Source organism: Geospiza fortis, unplaced genomic scaffold (genome assembly GCF_000277835.1).
Source record: "Geospiza fortis unplaced genomic scaffold, GeoFor_1.0 scaffold12, whole genome shotgun sequence".
Lineage (NCBI taxonomy): Eukaryota > Metazoa > Chordata > Aves > Passeriformes > Thraupidae > Geospiza > Geospiza fortis.
Window position 1 is genome coordinate 2688179 of NW_005054323.1, and position 21387 is coordinate 2709565.

At 36.3% G+C, this 21387-nt stretch overlaps 1 protein-coding gene across 1 annotated transcript in view; it reads left to right on the plus strand.

The window, feature by feature from the left end:
- The window catches only part of LOC102041444 (guanine nucleotide-binding protein G(q) subunit alpha), a 70202-nt gene that overhangs the window by 35714 nt on the left and 13101 nt on the right, over positions 1–21387 (plus strand). Inside the window, exons 2-4 of the mRNA XM_005420850.3 lie at positions 5119–5273; positions 18065–18193; positions 19142–19271. Coding sequence (XP_005420907.1) covers positions 5119–5273; positions 18065–18193; positions 19142–19271 — 414 coding nt within the window. The remainder of the gene's footprint in view (positions 1–5118; positions 5274–18064; positions 18194–19141; positions 19272–21387) is intronic.

The window sequence follows — 21387 nt, forward strand, 5'->3', positions numbered from 1 at the left end:
TTTAGAAGGGAATGTGAACAAGTAGAATGTTTAGGCAGACTTTACTTATTTCAGGGCAGAATACCTCATCTCCTTACAACACAAAACCAGCTCTTTGGGGGTGAATTAGTAAAGCAGTGGAAAGGATGTGGCAGTTGGTTGATCCATAGAGATATTTCAGAAAGTCAGCTGTAGAATTTCCCCAGCTCTACAAAGCAAAAGTGTTTTCCATAGAATAAAGCTGTTTCTTTTTCTAGAATCCTCAACAGCAAAAATGACACATTTTTACAGCACACATCAGGAAAGTATTCACTAGCTACAAAACTTTAGGACCAGTGTGTGAAAATTTCATGTAAGGTGGTACATTTAGTACCTGCAGGAGGTATGAAAGTGCCTAATTTATAATCCGTTGCAAATGTAACATGCCACACACACAAAAGTAAATATTAGTTATGATTTTTTTTGTGATAGGTTTTTGCAACCCGCTGTTCAGTTTTGCAGTGATGTCATCTTCCAGCTTAGCTCTATAGCCATGCCAGTATTTGAAGAGTGTAACACCCTATGCAGTTATTAACAAGCAAAGTTGTAGCATTTAAAAGTTGTAATGCTTAATGATCTCGCCTTCTAAGAAAGAAAGTAGGCAAACGTCTTGAGGATCTGGAGAATCAGAGGTCCTGGAGAGTTAGAGGTATGAAACTTTTAAAAGAGAGGATAAAAGAGCCTCTAATTTTTGTTTATTAAATCTTAATATTTTAGTTTATAGGGGTGGAACTAGAGACAGTGAAAAATATAAAAGGACAATTAATACTTAAAATCTGAAGGTGAAATTTCTCTTTTGCCTCTGTCATCACTGCAGTTGAGGAGATTATTGCATTATCTCTTGGAGTTCTAAGTCTTGTGTAGCAGAGAGAGGGAGCGAGATGTTCCCCCTCTCTTCAAATAACAGGTATTTTTTGTTTCAGATGTTTTTCTTCATATTCCAGCAGCACAGGGAATAAAAGATGACTAGAAATTACTGTAATGTTTTTCATTAAATGTAGTCAGATAATTTCAGGTATTAAAATACATTTCAATTTCATTTTGCTTTTGAAAACCAGAGTTATATCTGTATTTTACATCAAGCCTCAAGTCTCTGAAGTGCCAATATATCTGAAATGGTATTATATCCCTGGTAAATTGCCTTATATACCAGACACTGACAAAACATTGGAAATACTTTGGTAAGTAAGATTTCCATGGAGGTGAAAAAATGCCCCACAATGCTACAATTATGTTAGTAATTTTGGCAGACATAAGATTTTTGAGTTGTTCCGCAGAAATGACATACAATTTTCTGCCGTTATGGAAGAGTTTACTTCCTTCATGGAACTGTTTATCTACACAGTTTACATCTGTTATTCCATACGTTAATTCTTGGGGATGTTTTGCAAATTACAAATTTGATCACAGGGTCATTAAAATATTATTTAATTATGGGAAGTCATGAGAATTGTGTAATACTTAGAGTGCAAGTTGTATACCTGTTTTCATTTGCCTGTTTGTGTAGTATTTTAAACATTTGAGTAACCCTGTAATGGCATACCTAAGGTGACCATAGATCCATGTCACAGGCTGGTTTACCCAGGCTCTGTGTATGTTACTTTGAAATTCTGATGGATTTCAGTTCACCCAACTGAGATTTTGTCCTTTTACTATGAGGAAACAAAGAAGCTGTTATACACCCTTATTCCTCCGTTTGTGCCTTCATTGTTGTTTATATCTTCATGTTGCAAGTGGAGCCATGGTTGGAAGATGCTACTCTAACAGATTTTGTGAGGGTTTGGCAGCCTTATATGTAAATTGCCATATAGCATGTACTGACTGTCTGACAGCTGCAGCATTCTTGGTCTTTAAGTGTTACAGTAGACATCCATAATTGCATTTAAGTTCAACTTACCAGAAAGTGTTGGGATCATCCAAAGTTGCTGTGCAATTGTCATTCTGTAGCTGGGATTTTAGAATGTGGTGTTTGTCCTGCTCTGCTCTGCTCTGCTCTGCACTATGGTGGCCTTCCTTTGAGTCTAATGTGTGGCTTTGAGATAAATATTAAACTGTTAGGGAGTGTCCAAAGGAGGGCCATGAGGATGGTGAAGGGCCTTGAGGGGAATCTGTATGAGGAGTGACTGTAGTTGCTTGGACTGTTCAGCCTGGAGAACAGGAGACTGAGGGGAGACCTCATGGCAGTTACAACTGCCTCGCGAGGGGAGGAGGAGGGGCAGGCACTGAGTTCTTCTCTGTGGTGACAGTGACAGGACCTGAGGGAATGGCATGAAACTCTGCAACCCGGGAATTTTACACTGGATATTAAGAAAAGGTCTTCACCCAGAGGGTGGTTGGGCACTGGAACAGCTCCCCAGGGTCACAGCACCAGCCTGAGAGAGTCCAACAAGTGTTTGGACAGTGCTCTCAGGCACATGGTACAACTCTTGGTCTTGGAGTATCCTGCACAAGGCTGGAAGTTTCCAATTCAGGGTATTCTATAATTCTCTGTCTTAGTATGTTTTAACAAAATGTAAAACACTCTTAATTAGAGATGTTTAATGAAAGCTGTGGCATAAGTTTTAGACAGGAACATATAAGTCTTGTATTCACAAATACCTGAAGTCACATCAGCAGTTTAATACAGTAATATCAATACAAGAAAATTGTGTGGTAGAATGGGCATGGAAGTGTTTAGTTATCCAATAAATTATAAACATTTTGGATCAGAAGCTACTTCAAGTCTCTTTTCTGAGATCTCCAACAAATTTTTGTATGTAATAATTTTGGATGTCTGGGCATATAATTCTTGAAAATGTACTTAGTAAATATGCTGTTTGGGTAGGTCCTGACTTTCTAAAAATCACTGCTGCAGAAAATTCGAACTTGCTTCATGCATGAAATTGAAACTCCAGCTTTCATTCATATTTTTTGTATCATATAGTATGATCTAGAAGCCAAAGACATTGCTTAAGGAAAGTGATATTATTGTATTTATTTTATTACATTTTCCATTCCAACTGTGTCAGTAATATTCTCTTTTTCCTTACTTTGTCTGGTGACCTGATCTCAAACAAAGCTAGGCAGTGAATGTCTTTTAGCAATAAGAACATAGTGTGTAAGGAAATATTTAAGTAGTTCTTCACTGTACTTTGCTTTTATTGTCCATCAGTCCATTAAAATTAATTCAGGTTTGGGGGAGTTTCACAAGAAAAGCACCATTGGCAGACATTTGGCAGCGAGCAGATGAACTGTTTCTTAGTTTCTCCTGTTCAGTCAGTGGTTTTCTTTATCTGTCTGTCAGCTAGGTCTGAAATCCTGTTGCAGTTTTTATGAGAGAAATTTCAGGCTTGAAAAGAGTTTCTGGTTCATAATTCAGTTCAGCCACAGGACTCCAGTATTGTGTGGCAATATCAGATTTCTGGGGTGGTTATCCCCTCCAGTCCTTAGGTGGTACCTGCTTTTTGAAGGAGACAAACATACAAATATAAAAATGAAGAGAAGAAGGGTCTGTGACTTTTCCCATACCATGTTTATGGAGAGGCTTTCCTGGCATGTTTATTACAGATCAGGCATTTGGAAAACATGCTCTGCTTCTTGGTTGCTTTACCCTTCCATTTTCAATGGTATCGTAAATTGTCCAGGAGAGATGACAGGCCAGTCTTCTGACTTCTAATAGATTTCTGGGCATTTTTGCTTCATACAAAGGCTATATTGATGAAGTTTTGCTGCAGAGGTTTGGCTAGTGTTTCATTCTGAAGATTTAATTACACTGATTTAAAAAAAAAAAGACAAACCAAAGAAAGATGACTGATTCAGTTCCTCCTATAACTGGAAAAGTAAAATATGTTTTTGGCATTAAACATTTTTATTTACTCAGTTTATTCAGCTAACTGCTATTGTTGTCATAACCACCGTGGTAGTTCAGGAAAATATATACAGCATTTTGGTAAAATCTAGTTTAATTTAAATGCACGCAAGTAGCCAAAAGAAAAAAAGTGCTTCACAGTAGTGAAATGTCAACTCACTGGCCTTCTGCAAATCGAACCACCATTAACGTGGTCCTACAAACCAAAAACCAGAGAAAATATGAACATTTTTCTTAGTAATAGTGCTGAATTACTAGAACTTTCTCAGCTCTTTTGAAGTAGATTCTGTAGGATCAGGTATCTCCTAGTAGCTTGGAAATTATTTTGCATTGGGAAAATGGAAATGATTTTCCATTACTTTGCCATTACTATAAAAATAAGAGATGATAATAAAGATAATAAGTAGAAGACTGAGATGATGAAGCCTAGATACAAAAAACCCACACTTTTCTAAGTATATAATGGATTGTGGCAGAAAGAGTATTGCCAGGAAAACCAGCATGAAGCTGTAACACGGCTGAACCTCAGAATCAGTTTTTAACCCTGCTTATAGTTTTCTGAGGAGAATAAAGAAGGAAAAGACATGGTTGCTATTTCAGTATCTTCTCAAGTGGAGATGTCATGATTACAAAATTCCAGTTTCCTTTTTCTGGAATCTTTAAATACTTGTAGAAACCCATTAAGAAGATCCTAAATGTATGAGACGTGGTTTTCCAAAAATAATTTATTAAGTGTTTACAAGATTTCTGGTAAATAAAGGGGAAATTCTTATATTCCCAGAAGGCCATGGAAAATGTTGTCTGCTGTTGTCAAAACTGTATTGAACTGAACAGTCACCTACACTATCTAGATTTTGGTCCTGAAACAACTGAGTTGAACTATCAGTAGCCAGATCTTAATGACCAGTTTGAATTTGGTGGTACTTACAGAATCCTTCTGTTTTGTCTGTAATTTTTATTTTTTTCTTTGTTTCAGTGTTATGTTTCAATATAGCAGTTGCTGGTATCCCAAAAGAAAGAAGTCTAAGATGCAATTTTCCCGAGAGCAACTTCACTCCCTGTGATGTTAGCTTAAAAGTTACCTCCTTTTTGCATCTTCACAATCCTCTTCATGATATTTGATTTTTCAAATTGAAACACGTGTTGGTGATATAACCAATGTGAAGAATTATTAATCTTGTTCATTGTATATGAGCTGACTGTAAACATAGAAAATGAGGTACATTTTTACTGTTTTGTTTGTTTTGAATTAGGTTCATGCACTATTAGTTCGAGAAGTTGATGTAGAGAAGGTGTCAAGTTTTGAGAACCCATATGTAGATGCAATAAGAAGCTTATGGAATGACCCTGGAATTCAGGAGTGTTATGATAGACGACGGGAATATCAATTATCAGATTCAACTAAATAGTAAGTACATGGTAGCAATGAACATCTATATATAACTTTCTGTTTCTAACAAATTTTTGCTTTTTAGCTTGTTGTACTATATGTCTGTGTACATGTTTGTATGTATATGCAGCTCAAGCATAGCTGAATATACATGTACTAAATTGAATTAAGGAGTGGTATACTTCTATTTTAGGATTAGATCTGTGTTTATTTTACAAAATGATAGTCTGTGATCATACAAAGTCTTAAATTAACATTCAAACTAGGGATGATTAATTTGAGGGGGATTTTTGTTAAACCTATTAAACTTACTCTCTTCCAACATATTATCACAAATGCAAGATATGCAAAAATAATTTCATGTAGTGTGACAGTAGTGAATACTGGGAAGTGCAGCCAAAGTAGACCTCCATACAATTCATAAAAATAGAAATGTCCAATAACTCCTATTTTCCAGATCTGGTTTTCCTCTCTGGCATTTGCAGTCTTAGTGGTGAGGTAAATAGTACTAAACAAAGAGATTTTTTAATACTGAACTGTCTTTCTATTATGGAAACAAAGTCTAAACTTTAAACATGGCTGCCAGGAAGAAATCAGGAAAATACTTCAAGTTAAATTGTTTGTTCTAGAGCAACAGTAATAAAAATGCATATGTGACTAAAAAATATCTGAAATGTTACCCCTTTCTTGGGACGGGAATCTGATTAAAAAACCATGTGAAATTTGCCATTGGAATCTGATGTCTGCCAGAAGGTTTACTCCACGAATCTTAGTTATTTTTTAGTAATGTGGCATACAGCTCAGGTGAAATTTCTCATCTGCTGTCAAAGAAATGTATGATGGCCTTTTGATGTTGACCTGTGCTGCAGAACACAGCATGGTTTGTTGTTAAAGCTGTGGCAAAAACTTCCGTGGGTTCTACATTGATTTCTGTATTAGCTATGAAAAAAAATTATTCCAGTGACATAATTCCAGTCTCCATTTGGCATGGGTATATGAATGAAAGCCTCTCACTTAGGAAAGCACAATGAAGCTTCCATTAAGCTCATTGTAGCAGGACATTTGACATGACAGGTGTGGAATGACATTTATCTGCACAGTAGTCTAAACATCCCTATCTAGTACTGCACTTTATAAGGGAATTAGTCAAGACGAATTTACTAGGATCTTGCTGATAGAATTTAGGCAGCTGAAGACTATGGATGCATGACATAAGTCTCCTCAGATCCGTTGCAATGTTATCACCACACCATGACTGCCCTTTTCCCTGTGCATAGTGTTTCTGTTGTCCTGTGCAGTTCTCTGTCCTGGTTACCTTCCCAACCCATCATTTTTGCACATATATTTTGGTGTAGAGTGGTGCAAAGCACAATGGCATCTCTCTTGTATTGTACAGATTCTCACTGTCCCCAAACATACCATACTATGTTTTGGTTTTAGGTGGTAAGGAAACAAATATAATATTGCATAAATAGAAAAATTTCAGGATGCATAAACAGTGATAAGAAAATTTTAGAGACACATTACTAACAATGTAGTTTCAGATTTTTTCTGTACTGAAATGAGTGGCACAGTTAACTAGAAGGTGAAGCAGAGTTCATCTCATATTTTAAATTTCTTGTATTTATAGGTCCTAACTTTGTTTCCACAACAGATGAGATACTGGTTTTCAAGTTGAAGTAACTGTATGTATTTTCTGTGCTCTACCTTAGAGGCTAAAAATAGAATTACTCTCCTAAGTAGAAAATAATGATCTGATGCTACTTCAGATCAGATTGTGTTGAATACCATAGTTTTGATCTACTTTTAATAAATTGGCAGCGTAGTGGATCTTTTGAGTAGCATTAAAAATAGTAGGGAATAATCATTAAGTAGCTATTATAAAAAACCTCCTAGTACATTGTCTTGCAAAAGGTACATGTACTAGTTGATTGGTTATTTCTTAAGCTCAGCATGTTTAACAGTGTACCGTGAGTTTTTGCAGATTTGGTGACTTTATTATAGTTCATACTATGGATTTCTGCAAAATCTTTTAAATTAGACTTGTTACTCACTGTATATGAGTATTTAGTAAAGCCTCTATATATACTTATGCTTGCAAGTAGAATTTTTTCCAGGTGTGGAGGTCCGCTGTAAAAAATCAGCAGACACCAAAAAAATGTTGTTTCAAAAATACAGTATGTATGTTTACCAGTAAAACACCCAAACAAATTTATTAGCATTATAAATGTCACAAAGCAAGGAAACAAATTGCTTTAAAGCTACTACTGGGATTCACAAGGCAGTAAAACAGAAAAAAGCACTTGGTGCTCATTGTCTTCTGATTTCATGTATAAACCAGAATGGTTTCTTGTCCACCAGCTCTCTTGTAAGCATATGTGCCAATATCTGGTGAATGTGTGTGTCAGTGTCAGATGTGTTCTTCATTCATCCCTTGAACAAGCCTCTCATCTTCTCAGTAGTTTTCCACTGTGTAGTAGTAGTAGTAGTAGTAGTAGTAGTAGTAGTAGTAGTAGTAGTAGTAGTAGTAGTAGTAATAGTATTTTCAGTCTGCTGCCTATATTGCTCTTTTCTGTCATCAGTCTTCAACAAGGTTAAGTGCTGAGTCCTGCCCTTAGGTCACAGCAGCCCAAGGCAGTGATACAGGTAGGGGCAGAGTAGCTGGAGAGCTGCCCAGCAGAAGATGACCTCAGGGTGCTGGTTGACAGCAGATGAAGATGAGCCATCTTCTGGCTGAGAAGGCCAATGGCATCCTGGCTTGAATCATAAATAGTGTGGTCATCAGGACCACATCTGATATTTCTTGTATCAGAAAGACTGTGGAAGGGTTTGTCCCCCTGCAGTCAGCACTGCTGAGGCCACACCTCAAATCCTGTGCCTGGTTCTGGCCCCTTTACTGCAGGACAGACACTGAGGGACTGGAGCATGTCCAGAGAATGGGAACAGAACTGGTGAAGGGTCTGGAGCACAAGTCCTGTGAGGAGCAGCTGAAGGAGCTGGGGGTCTTTAGCCTGGTGTAAAGGGGGTCTAGATGTAAACTTTGCACCCTCTACAACTGCCTTGAAAGGAGGGGGTAACCACCTGGGGGTCAGACACTTTCCCAGGTAACAAAAGATAGGACAAGAAGACATAGCCTCAAGTTTCACCAGCTGAGGTTCATTTTTTGAGCATCAAGAATAATTTATTCTTGGAAAGAGTTGTTAAGCATTGAAACAGACTGCTCAGAAAGTGGTGGAGTCACCATCCTAGAGTTGCTTAAGAAGTAATTGGATGTTATACTTCGTGCTATAGTCTAAGTGACGTGGTGGTGATTGATAAGTGTTGGGCTTAATGATGTTTGAGGTCTTTTGCAATCTAAATTATTCTCTTACTACACAGTCTTTTTCCTGTTATTTTACTGTTTCTAAATTACATTTCAGTTTTCTGTTATGTCCTGTATATCATACTACTTTCACTTTCTGCCATCTTTTGACCTGTTTAGTCATTTGTCATTGTTAGCTTCATTTTTGATGTTTTTGTACTCACTGCTTGTACTCTGGAAGAATACATCCAGTGTATGTTTACTAGAAGAGGTGGGGGTAGTGTCTAAGAAAGAAAATTTCCTGCATTATGGGAGTTGATTTGAACTTATTGGAGGCTTAACAAATTCATTCTATTCTCTCTCCTGACCATTGGATGTTCCAAAGCTTGGATGTTCATGTTGTTTTAAAATCAACTTTTAGACTTCGTAGTAAAGTCAAGAGTACCTGAGGTATATAGAGGTTATTTGGTCCATGTGCATTACCAGGTGACCTAGCCACTTAATTACCATCAAATTACTTCCCTTTAAGATGCTGCTGCCTCACAGTGTGAGACGTATGTAAACTAACATGGAGAATTGCCTTTAGTAGTAGCTATGTGAGATGAGATGAGATAATTCAGAATATATTGTACCAGCTGCCTAGACCTTCATCCAAACGTGAAAAGGTTATCATTCAACAGTTTTATTGTATCATACCTTTTCAAAGCCTAAGGAAAGGAGAGTCAATAGTCTTCTGTGTTAGGAATTTGGGTTGCAATTGGAATTTTTGAAAAATCATCACCATTTTTCTCCAGTATGGCACTAAGGGCTAACCATTCTGTAACACAATGTAGGAAGTATTAAGACCTAGGAAGTGTCTCAGAGTCTTGCTTGGCTCAGATTGTCAATTTCGTCTTTTTCTGGCCACATGAAATTGAAGTATTTGACTGCTGTGTACCTCCAACTAAGGACTTTCTAGGTGCTACAAGCACTGAGCATGTCTGTTTAGTTTCTCTTCTATGGCTATGTTTTCTAACACTTCAGATAATTAAGTATAATTTTCCCATTAGTGTGTTAGCTATGCCAGTAGATATCTATAGCACATTTTGTTATTATGTAATCTGCTGCTTCTTTAGTCATACATGCCATTGCATTCTCATGCATGTATGGTCTTTCAGGCTTTTGTTTCTGTAGTTGGACAGTTAGTATAGAAATGCAGACTCCCATACTTTACTGGGTAATATAAGAGCTCAAGGGTGTGAATCTGAGGTCATTTACCGCATATCACTGTTTTTTAACAGGAAAGAAAGATATGAAACTTAGTGATGTCTACTCAGTAAAGTACACCTTTTGTAACACGTGTTGCAGGAGGTGTAAGGCTTTGGTCATCTAGTAATTTTTCTATGACAGTATTCCATTTCAGTTTGAAGTATTGTCAAAACTTCGGCTAAAAAATTCATTTATACCTCTCGTCTAAAACTATCATCTTCCTTCTGTGTTACTTTTCTGAATCAGGTAAATTTCACTGGAATTAGCCCCTGTTAAATACAACCTGCTTGGGGGTACACAGGGGGCAAGATCAGCACCTGAATCTTAAGTTTTTACTAATGCAGTTTAGGCCATTTCTTGGCATTGCCTTTCGTAATATTTTTTTTATTTCATAAAGGTGTAGGGCACTCTTAGAGCATGATGGGTCTTTCAGAAATAGTAATAATGTCTGAAATTGGGACCTGTTATGAAGTTGAACTGGTAGCAAGTTCTGAACAACTGTCTGGGATATTTGTGTAGCAGTCATTAGATTGTAGTGACAAAACCATATAGTCACATAGTGATAATTTAAAAGATGCTGAAGTACATTATTATTTAATAAACTGCTTATTAGTTCTTGCTTACTTTCATTTGTAAAAATATACCTGAAGGTCCTAAAGCTATACTTGAGGGCAATTTGTGTTGCAGAATTGTAGATTCTGCTTTTGTGTATTCAGAGTTTACACAGCCTTACGTACCGTTTAGAGTAAAGTAGAAACAGCAAATAAAAATGAAAGTCTTAAATTCAAAGATCAAGTACTAGCAGCAGAACTATGATAATCCTATCTTATGCTTTAGATATAGTCCCAAAAATAAAAGCAATGTCTGAAGAAAGATGGGATGTACATACCAAAGTACTGCTTTCCATACAAAAACTGTGCAGGTTATACAACACAATTTGGGAAATTCAAAAAGGAAAGGGGGGCCATGTAAAGCAGTATACAGTATGTATTTATTTCAGGATATTTTTTTGATGCAGCACCAAACATGTTCTGAATAACTGTATAATTTTTACACCACAGTTCCTAAAAAGAAAAATATGCATGAGCATTTGTTTATTTGGTGACTTACCTTTTTAGCCTTTGCTAAGGTTGGCTTTTAGTGAGGTAGGAAATTGAGGGAGACAGCTAAGTAGGACTAAGGTGGAATATGGATTAAAAAATACTGTGCAGACATCTTCCTACCTCACTTCAAACTATAGATTAAGATGAGATAGATCTGGAAACTGGCAATTTACTTCAACTTTTCCTCAATGGTGTAGGATCTTAGAAATGCAAACCTCTACAGAAGTTCCGAGAACACAGCCAGTACTTGTTTACATTTCGTTTTGTACACTGAAACTCAATTTCATTTACTGGACTGCTGCCTCTCAGCATAGAGAACACTTGTGTCAATTATTCTGGCAGCTCTGTGAGGCAGGAAAAATCCTGCTACAGCAGCTTTAGCATTGTGCATATCTGCTGTTGAAAGTCAAGCCAGTTGTATGTTTTCTCTAAGAAGCAAAAAAAGAAAGGCTTTTATTTTTCAGCACATGGTCCAAATTAGTGCTAGGGGTTTTAAGAGAGTAGCCTCATGAACTGGCTCAAAGTTTTGCAGAACAAACTAAAAAAATCCAACCCCACCACAAAACCACACCAAACCCCAACAATAGTATGGAGTATAGCTCCACCCCACTCCAGAACAGTCAGGCTCCAAAGGACAGAGATATATCAAATCTTATTTAATATCTTGCTGAATTATCCTTAATCATAGACTTTGGTTAGGTTTCTATTTTCTCTTGCACTGATATTATCTGTGTATGAAATAGAGCGTTTCAAGAGGGTCATACCCATGAACTATCTTAATCTTATGGAAAAAAAATGGTTTTTTGCATTAAACCTCTGAACTTTGGGGTTGAAAAGATGTAAATGTTTATGGTTACTGTCATACCAAAATCTGTCTTGTCATTGAATGCAATGAGAAAACATTTGCATGTGAAATGTTGCTAGTAAGGCTTGCTTTTATAACTGTGGTTGTACTGAAATCACTAACAAACTGTTCCCTGTACTCTCATTCTCCCCATAGACATGTGTTGGCTGGTTGGGTGAGAACAAATCATCTTTACTGGTTTTATACTGACCTTTCTATCAGTGTCAATAATTACTTCTATCTCAATGTTTGGTTTTATTTAGAGATTTATAACATTATGTTTCTGATATGTTGCCAGTCAGATCCTTTCTCCTCAGCTGTGTGTTTCAGATGCATTCTCCGGAGACTTCTGTGGTCAGAGTGTCTCTCAGACTCCTAAGCTCAGGGTTTGATAGTGTGCCAGTGAGTATTAATTCAGCACCTTGCTACATCAGTTTTGCCTGCTGAGTTTAGGAAAAGTTATCTGACAGTACTGATGAGCAGACTAGTCTCATTTTTAACCTCAGAAAGGGAAATTATGTTAGAGATGGATTGAAGGTTGTATCCTTTCTACCTTTGTCTGCCCATGCTTACTGCCTGCATGTGATCAATTAGGCTATACACTAGTATAGATCTAGAACAAAGTTTAATGTTACAGAAATTCATCCTATGAATTCCTTAGAAAATGCTTCTTTATCATCTGATTACTTGGAAAAATCTGACCTCAAAGATGCTGCTAAGTAGTAGCTCATAGCTAGAGGAGGGTGTTTCTTTGAAGTGTCTGCCCCATGTTGAAGGTGCTCCAAGATCATGATTTCTGAAAGTAAATTCAAGTAAGTTTTGATGGTCTGTCTTCATTAGGTGGTGTAGCTCTAGGAAAATAAGGCTCAGTATTGAGCTACCTGTTCATGGTGACTGGAGTCATACTCAATTTATTAAAGAACTTTACTGGTTAAAACAACTGTGGTCTGCTTATTAAGCTTAGGAGTCTCACTTCCTTGCTCGATTTCCATATGGGAAATACGTGTAGGAAAGTACACAGCATTGTTAGCACATCCATAACCTGGCAGCTTCCCTGAAGCTGGCTGCAGGCTTGGACCTTGTCATAGGTGATGTAAAGTGCATTAAAAATAATTACTTAGCTCTTGGTGCTGACTGGGAAACAAAAGTCTTCCTCTGATTCTGGTCAGTGTGCAGATCACGGGCATGTTGCTAGATGGTGGCAGCTTGTCCTGACGTCAAGGGAGGTCCACTGCCAGCAGCTCATTACATACTTATCACCTTGGTAATGCGCCTTCTGCCTGTCACTATAGCAACCCCCTGGAAAATTACCTCAGCGCCACTAAAATTCACGTTTATTAAATCTAATTACAGATATAATTAACTTCAGAAACTTGGTCTGTATTGTAAATTTACTCAGAACCATATATTTTCTCATTTTATCTCCTTTCTATAATGCCTAGCTGAGTAGGTGCTGTTTGGGTGAGAGGTCATATAGCTACAGTGTGACTCATCAAAACAAGATTTCTCAGTGAGTGGTGAAAATGAACTCTGAGTACCATGTAGTTGAGACCTGAATGTCTTGCACAGTTGCTACTACCTGTACAACTGAATTTCCTGTGGTAATGCTGGTGGTTACTCAGTGTTGAACTAGATCTCAGGATGGCTTTCAGAGTGTTTCCAATAACCATATTGTTATTATGACTTTAAAGTTTGATGTCAATAAACTGAAAAAATACTTGGTCTGTGCAATTATTGGCTACTCAACTTTTGTGTAAGATTGTAGCTGTATCAAGTCTTGTGGTTTGTTTGCAAGAGTGCATGTAAAATCAGTTGAAGCATACATTGGAGAGTTAAGTGCATTGGTAAGACTGATTAATCCATTTTTAATTGAGCATCTACCCCAAAACACACTGTACATTTCTCTTATTTATTTAAATTTCTTGTTTGTATGTAGGATTTTTTTGCTCAGGAGGGCAGTATAGTTGTCAGTACTTTAGGGCTGCATTAGCTAAGTGCTTTAGAACCACAGTGAATCAGTTTATTAGTAAGCAGATACATACAAAAGCCCATCAAATTTTCATTTACTCCTCATCCATCTGCATTAAAAAACTCAACATAGTTCACATAGCTGTGGCTTCACAAGTTTTCTTCTAGTTGCAGATAAGCCAGTGAAGAAAGTAAATCCACCCTGCTTTCCTGCTGGAGTTTATGGACTTGCCACATCCTAGGACATATCCATCAAATAAACCGTAATCAGAACAATTTCAGTAGTGTTTCTTCACTGTTCTAAATAATTAGGCAGAGATGTGTTGTGAAGCTGTTGCACAAGTTAAAGAACTGGCAGCTGGGGATGGGCAGAGGAGCAGCTAGGGTGGTCTGGAGCCAACTGAGTTCAAAGCAGAAGACAATTGGCATTAGCTAGCACTTTTGATGTTTTAATTTAAAGTTGCTGCCTCATAAAGTAATTTAAAAACAAATAAATCATTAGTTTGATAAGCTGTAGAATGTTTAAAGTTTATGTGTGCAATGCTGTGCTTCCCTGGTGATCAGGGAGTTTCTTTAAGCCCCAGCTTTCATGAGGGTAAAAAAAAGTCAAATATCCAATTCTTTTGGTACAAAGAAAATTTAAAAGTAAAAGTCTTTATTGTGACAGTAATAAACATGTTAAGCCAAATAATAAAATCTCAATGTTACAGGAACAGTTAGAATAGTAGTATGTGGAAAATGTGTGTGCTGCTGGTATGTCTTTAAATATTAATTTTATTCTAGTTGTATTCTCTTTTTATGTAGTCAGCTGCATTCATTTACATATTTCCTCTCAGCATTTTGAAATAGTGACTCAGCTCAACAACCAGTTGTTCAGAATAATCAGACTGTCACCCCACCCCTTCTAACGAAATGCAAAAATCCATTTTTTTGGTGCTTCATAAAGAGAAAGTGCCTTGGGTTTTGTCTGTGTAGTACTGTGGATGTGGAGATGTAGTGTTTTGCAATTAATACACAAGTTATGATAGTGTATTGAGGTTATGCGTGTTGATTTGCTCTCATTGGTATTCCAGGAAGATTGCACCTGACTGAAAGGAGAAATTTTATTTCTGTCATATCAAAAGTCTGCAGACGATGTTATAAAACAGTGAATAAAATGGAACTGAAAGACCCTGATGTCAATCCCAATGATAGATGTTCTTACTTAAAGAAAATAGATGGGTTTATTTAAATTCTTACTTTATTTTAGAGGTTATGTAAATTTTAAAAGAGACATGCTGCATTTTTAGTGAATTTAGAATATCTTGAAGGCAACTTTGTGTTGCTGCTGCTGGCAGAGCTTTCAGTTTGATTTTCAGATTTTCATGTTTAATCCCCCTAAAGTTGATAGCAGAACACGAAGTTACATATCTTCATGGGGTAACAGGAAATGTAATTGTCTGCAGAACTGTCAGTAACAGAAAATACTGGTTCCTTTGCTTCAGAGCAACAGTGCAAAACTTAATTTAAATCTGAATTTCATCATAAGTAATTTTTCAGCAGAAGTTAACAGAGTCTGTTAAAATAAAATGTAAAGAAACTCCAAAAAACCCAGAAAAAACTCAAACAAAACCAAAAAGAGAACAAAACAACAACAACCAAAAATCAAACAGAAAAACCACAAATGAAAACTAAAACGATTTTTTCTCTCCAGGAAGAATTTAATTGACAATTTGCAGTATGTCACAGCATTAAAATAGCATTGATAAAAGACTTCAAGTTGTAAAACTAAGACCTGTGATATTTTCATTTAAATAAATTGATACAATAATACATTAATTTATTAAGTTTTAAGTTCAAAGAAAAAGGGATAAGGGCTAAATATTGCTGGAAAACAACAACAACAACAACAAAAGCAGGGTGCATTCTAAATGGCTTTTGTTAGCCTGTATATTCTGATTATGATTGTAAAAAAGATTTTCTTCTTTTAGGGTTTTGGTGCACCCTTCTGTTTTGATTTTTTTTTCCTGTGAGATACTCCTACTGGTTTTGGCACTAATTCCTTGATTCAGGGTTTGAATGTATAATTCAGGACAGTTCTTAGAGAGCCCAACACTTTTTATTCTGTTAAGTGAAGCAATCCAGGGTATTAAGACTCTATAAGGATGCATAAGGACTCTTCTGTGGACTGTGTAGACTCTGTAGGGGGCTACAGGTGAAAGAGGAAATGACCTGTGTTTGGTTACTGAGTGAGCAGAACTTGAGCATAAAGGATGAGGACAAGGAAAAGGTAGGTATTTTTTAAAGATAAGTTAGTGTTTCTGAAACTTAAGACAAAAAATCCCCAAAAATCCTCATCTGCTTGTTTATTGATTTCTAGAAACACAAATGAGATGTAACAATTTAATAGTATCTATCCCTTTGATTTATCACCTTTCTAAAATCAGCCAGATGTGCATTACTAGACCACTGTGCAAAGATGCAGTGACCAGGCTCACCTTGGAGACCGCTTGTCAAAGGAATGCAACAAGACAATTGTGTAAATGGGTCACCTGCCAGTTTATTCTGTTAAAATTCTCTTGCTCTTATGAATACTACTGTAGCATGTAATGACTGGCAGTTCTTCATCTCCCTCCAAAATTTCATCACAAAATGAAACTAATTGTTCTGTGGGTGGGAGGGCATAAGAATCTAATTCAGAGTATGTCACTTTCTTATGGTAATAGTTATTGATTTCATTCACTTTTTTTTTTTCCTTTTCTGCCAACAAATTGATGGTGAGCTTGTTCCTGCTGCTTTTTGTGTAAAAAAACCCTGATGGCAGATCCAGTGCTCAGACTCTCAAGCCCTTTTCTCACTGCCAGAAACCAATTAGCATTATCAGAAAATATTTTCAGACTAGTACCTTCTGGATTAACTGAGATAGTGTTCAATACATCTTTCTCACATTGGTATTTACTATTGAATTGGTACTCCATTAATAGAACATACTGAAGGAAATTTGATAATTTTATAATTGAGCCAATAATAATTTGGCTCTTCCCAAAGCTAACAAATTCTTCTGTATTTTTACTGTAAGGAAGAAATTAAACTTATTTGTTTCTGTCATTGTTCAGGATAACTTCTCACTGTTTTATTAAAAACTAATCCTGAGCATCTAGAAGAAGTCGAATTATTTCTTGTGTGGGTTTGTTTAAAAAGAGTACCTTCACTAGTTACTACAAGGAAAAGAACATGTTCAGAAGTTGGTGACACTTCATCATCGTTTAATAAATTACAAAATCATTGCTCTCATCCCCTAGAATGAATGAGGGGATCCCTACATTAGTTTATCCTCTTAGTGACTAACTGTAGGGTTACTGTTCTGCTGTGAACTAGCCAGATGTCAGAACTTGGTTTCCTGCAGCAGTCATTCTGCCACATATCCACCATGGGGAGGGCATAAGCTTCATGGTGCGCTGACTTCATTAGATGTCTAGCTCCTGAATACACACATGGGTACCTTCCTTTTTTGGAGGATGCTTTTCATGACAGCTAATTAAAACCTTCAATGCACTGGTGCTTTATGGTTGAAACTCATCATTAACCAATAAGCGGAATAGGTCTATGCTATAGTTACTGAACATTTACAAACAATTTTATACAATTTTGGGTTAATTGTTAACCCAACTGGAGTGTGTTTCAAGTACTGCAGACTTATCAACCTAATCAGAAGTTTCAGTGTGAATGCAGGAGTTCAGGTGCCAGAGATCCCACTAATTAGTTTGTGCTGCCTTCTGGTAACAAGATCTGGAGAGTGTTTTAATTGTCAGTGGTTGGTCTTCTCAATTTTTAATTTAGTCTCAAAACAATGCTCTTTATCTTCCTGTCATTTTATAACTGGTAATGATCTATTACCAGTCAGTTATACCAGACTCCTATAGACCGCTATCTATTCTATAGCAGTCCATTGTTTTTTGGAAGGTTCATTCAGTCTTGATATTCATACAGACTGAATATCAAGAAATATGTTACAGATTCAAAGCAATTGTATGTTTTTCACACTTTGTACAATACTATGCCTCTGAATTTCCTAGAATTATGTAATTGACAACTTTGGTGAATTTACATGTGAAAGCCAAGCAAAGTTGTATGGGATTAAAAAAAACCATAATAATTATACTACCTTTCTTGTAGAATTAGCTTGTAAGTGGAGATGGAGTACATTTTTTATACTTTATCCCCTCTTTTCTGCCGATAATGCTTTTTTTTTTTCCTGTTGTACTTCTCCCTACCCCACAGCCCACTCCCTTCCCAAGTTGTCCTTTCTCTTTTCCTCAGTGGGATGATGGTGTCTAGCATTCCTGTTGTTTCTCCCTGTTTATAGCTATCTTAATGACTTGGACCGCATAGCAGATTCCACCTATCTGCCAACCCAGCAAGATGTGCTCAGAGTTCGAGTCCCAACAACAGGGATCATTGAATATCCATTTGACTTACAAAGCGTCATTTTCAGGTAGGAAAAAAGTTTTAGCACCCACTTGCTTTGCTTCTTTTGTTTCCTTTTACATTAGCAATTCCAAGTAAGGATATTCTTTTAAACTATATAGAAAACAATTATTCTGGTTTTAAAATTTGAGCTTGTTGAATTTATCTTCATGTAATTGTCCACATGTATTTAGGAGTTCATGTTAAAGATGTCAAAGGGATCAAAGCCAATTAGATTTATTATTTTTGAGAGTAGTTTTTACTGATGAAAAATCTGCAATTAATCTTTTCAGTAATATATATCAAAGTTTCACTGTGCATAATAATCTGAAAATCAAACCGTGTGTCCTTGTCATTCATGTAAATCATGGAATAAAAGGTTACCATTTGTTACTTGATTTTAAAGAGATACCACCCTACTTTAGTGCAAGTACAATTGTATAAAAAATAACTAAGGAATTGTAATTATGAGTTACACCCCTGTGTTTGCACTGAGACATGGGATGAAATGGGAATACACTGCAAGCAAACATGAGTTTTGATTTTGGCTGTCAAAGCCTTTAGTAGATAAGTATTGTTTTCTATTTGTCTGCTTAAAATAGGTCAGCTTTGACAAGTTGTTGATTTTGATTCTGTTATGTGGGGGAGAAAAAGGTGGTCCCACCATCTGTTTTGTGTTTGTTGCTGAATACATGGGGCATACATTGCCAAATCTTTGCTCATGAGACCTTTATATCTCATAATTCTGAGGAGTCTGAGGTTCACAATAGTTCAAATACAGAAAACCCATCAGACTTAAAGCAAACATGATTAACATGCTTATAACAGATTCTATTAAATATCAGTGGAAATAAAGCCATTAAGAAAACCAAACCAAACTGTATTTTAAACTAAATTCTTGTATTTTGCTGTGTTTGTGGTTGGGTTTTTATCTGTTAAGGTGTTCATGGAGTTGATGTGGTTTTTAATTTTGCAGAATGGTGGATGTAGGAGGCCAACGATCAGAAAGAAGAAAATGGATACATTGCTTTGAAAATGTCACATCTATCATGTTCCTAGTAGCTCTTAGTGAATATGATCAAGTGCTTGTGGAGTCAGATAATGAGGTAAGCAACCGTCAGCAAAACCCACGAGTTAAAAAAAAATAGTTTTACTAGTCCAGTCCCAGGTGTTTTCTAAATGCATCTACAAGCAATCATGCACAAATGGCACCCAAAGAAGAAGCACTTCAGGGATCAAAGGGGAGGAAGGGTTCAATCTTCGAGTAGGGCTAAGTGGATCTGCTCCATGAAGGATTCAAAGTCGTCTCTGTTTTGTGTTGTAGAGGAATACAGTTGAACACAGAGTAATGTCTGTTCAGTTACTGTTATGAGCAGAGGCACAATCATAGGTGGTTTAAATGAAGACAAAATTTATCAGTTCCTAAGGAACAGCCCCACGGCAGCAAACTCCATTCCTTTGACTTAAAGTCCAATGTGTATATTGTATTTTTGTTTCAAAAATCCAAGAGGAGTAAGCAAATGGGTGTGCTGACAGTTCAAAGCACATTGTCCATTATTTTGAATGCAGTTTTGAATGAAGACTAAGGATGATTTTTTATGTTGAAGGTATTTTTTCTCTCCTGGGGACTTTTTAAAGTTACTCATTGAACTTTTATGAATTTTGGTAATTAGCACTGTTCTGTGAAAATCTTTCAGCACATGCTTTAAAAAGTTAGATGAAAAAAGGAGAACATTAGACAGTATCTTCTTCATGGCTGGATACAAGTTGCACTGTTTAAAACAGTGGTTGACGTAAAGTAAAACAGGTGTCCCTGGACAATCACATTTTGTATATTGAGCTTTCTTTAAGATTTTTTTTAAAGCCTTGGAGCTCTGGAAGTTTTTACATTTGTAGTGTTTTCATAAAACAAAACTATTTTTACATTAAGTATATAATTATCTGTGTCATTCAAAACTGAATTTCCAGAAATTATGATGTAGCCTGCACCAGCTTCATCTCCTATAATCTGGAAGCTAGACACATGTGTTAAAAAAAGAGAAATCTGTCAGACTTGTTTTGTTTCAAGTTGAACTGGAAGTGTCTGATTCTATCTTCTGTTTGCATTATTCTTTTGTAGCCATAAAGTCAACACACAAATACTAAGCATTTTAATAATACAAATCAAAGCAGAATTTATTGGAAATTGCATAAAATAAAATTAGTTATGATACTTTTCAAACACTACTCTAACTATCCAAAATAAGCTTCATGGAAGTCAAAACTTTCTTGGAGGTGGTTTTTACAACTCGCTACTCAACTATTTATGTTTCTAACAACAGAGGAAAACTTCTGAACCTTTTTGACTTGTTGTTTAAAATATATTCATGTCTTTAATTCAAACCAGTTTTTGTTTTCAAGTTACACATACATAGCCTAGTAGGCTTTCCAGCATTGGGCCTGTGTTACTCTAACTCTGGAAAGGATCTAGACAGTCTTAGAGCTGAGAATCAATCTGGGCAGCTTAAGTTTTGGCTTTCAGCAAACTTGTCACCTGTCTTTCTAGATTTTCTTGGTATGCCAGGACACTGCCTTCTTCCCTTCTTTTTCTCTCCTCTGTATCTCTAAACATAGAATTAATGGAAGAATGTGTTTATTTACTCCACACAAAGCAAAGCATAGTTTATCTGAATGTGGGTGTGGCAGAAATATGGCTTTAAATGTTTGTTGACACGTTGAATTAGGAAATTCAACCCACAAAGCTATTTTTGTTCTTCACTGAGGTGTGACAACCTCGGTAGGGAAGACAGTGGTTTAACTTGAAGACTTCAGTAACCAGCCAAGAGGTACTTTTCACGCTTAGCTTTAAATTGTGAAGCAGTATTGAAATTTTAGCACCAAAGTGGAGGGAGTGTGTGTGAGTGTTCTGCTTTCCTAATATGTATGCCATCAGTGTGATACTAGGATGGAATCTAATCATTCTTTGGTCTATGTGGCTCATATGGAAATTAAAATATCTGACTTGACTATTTACAGTATTCTGCTATTTCCTTTTCATTGCTTTCATGGCCTGATTAAACTATGATTTTTGTAAGGTGGCCTACTTTCTTTTTCTAATTAGTCCATTGCATATTGCCTGAAGTCTCATTTCCTGTAGTACATTTTTACAGAGAAAAGTGTAGTGTTTAATCATTTGTGTTATCCTTTTTAGTTAATACGGTTTTTCATTAATATAATTTTAAT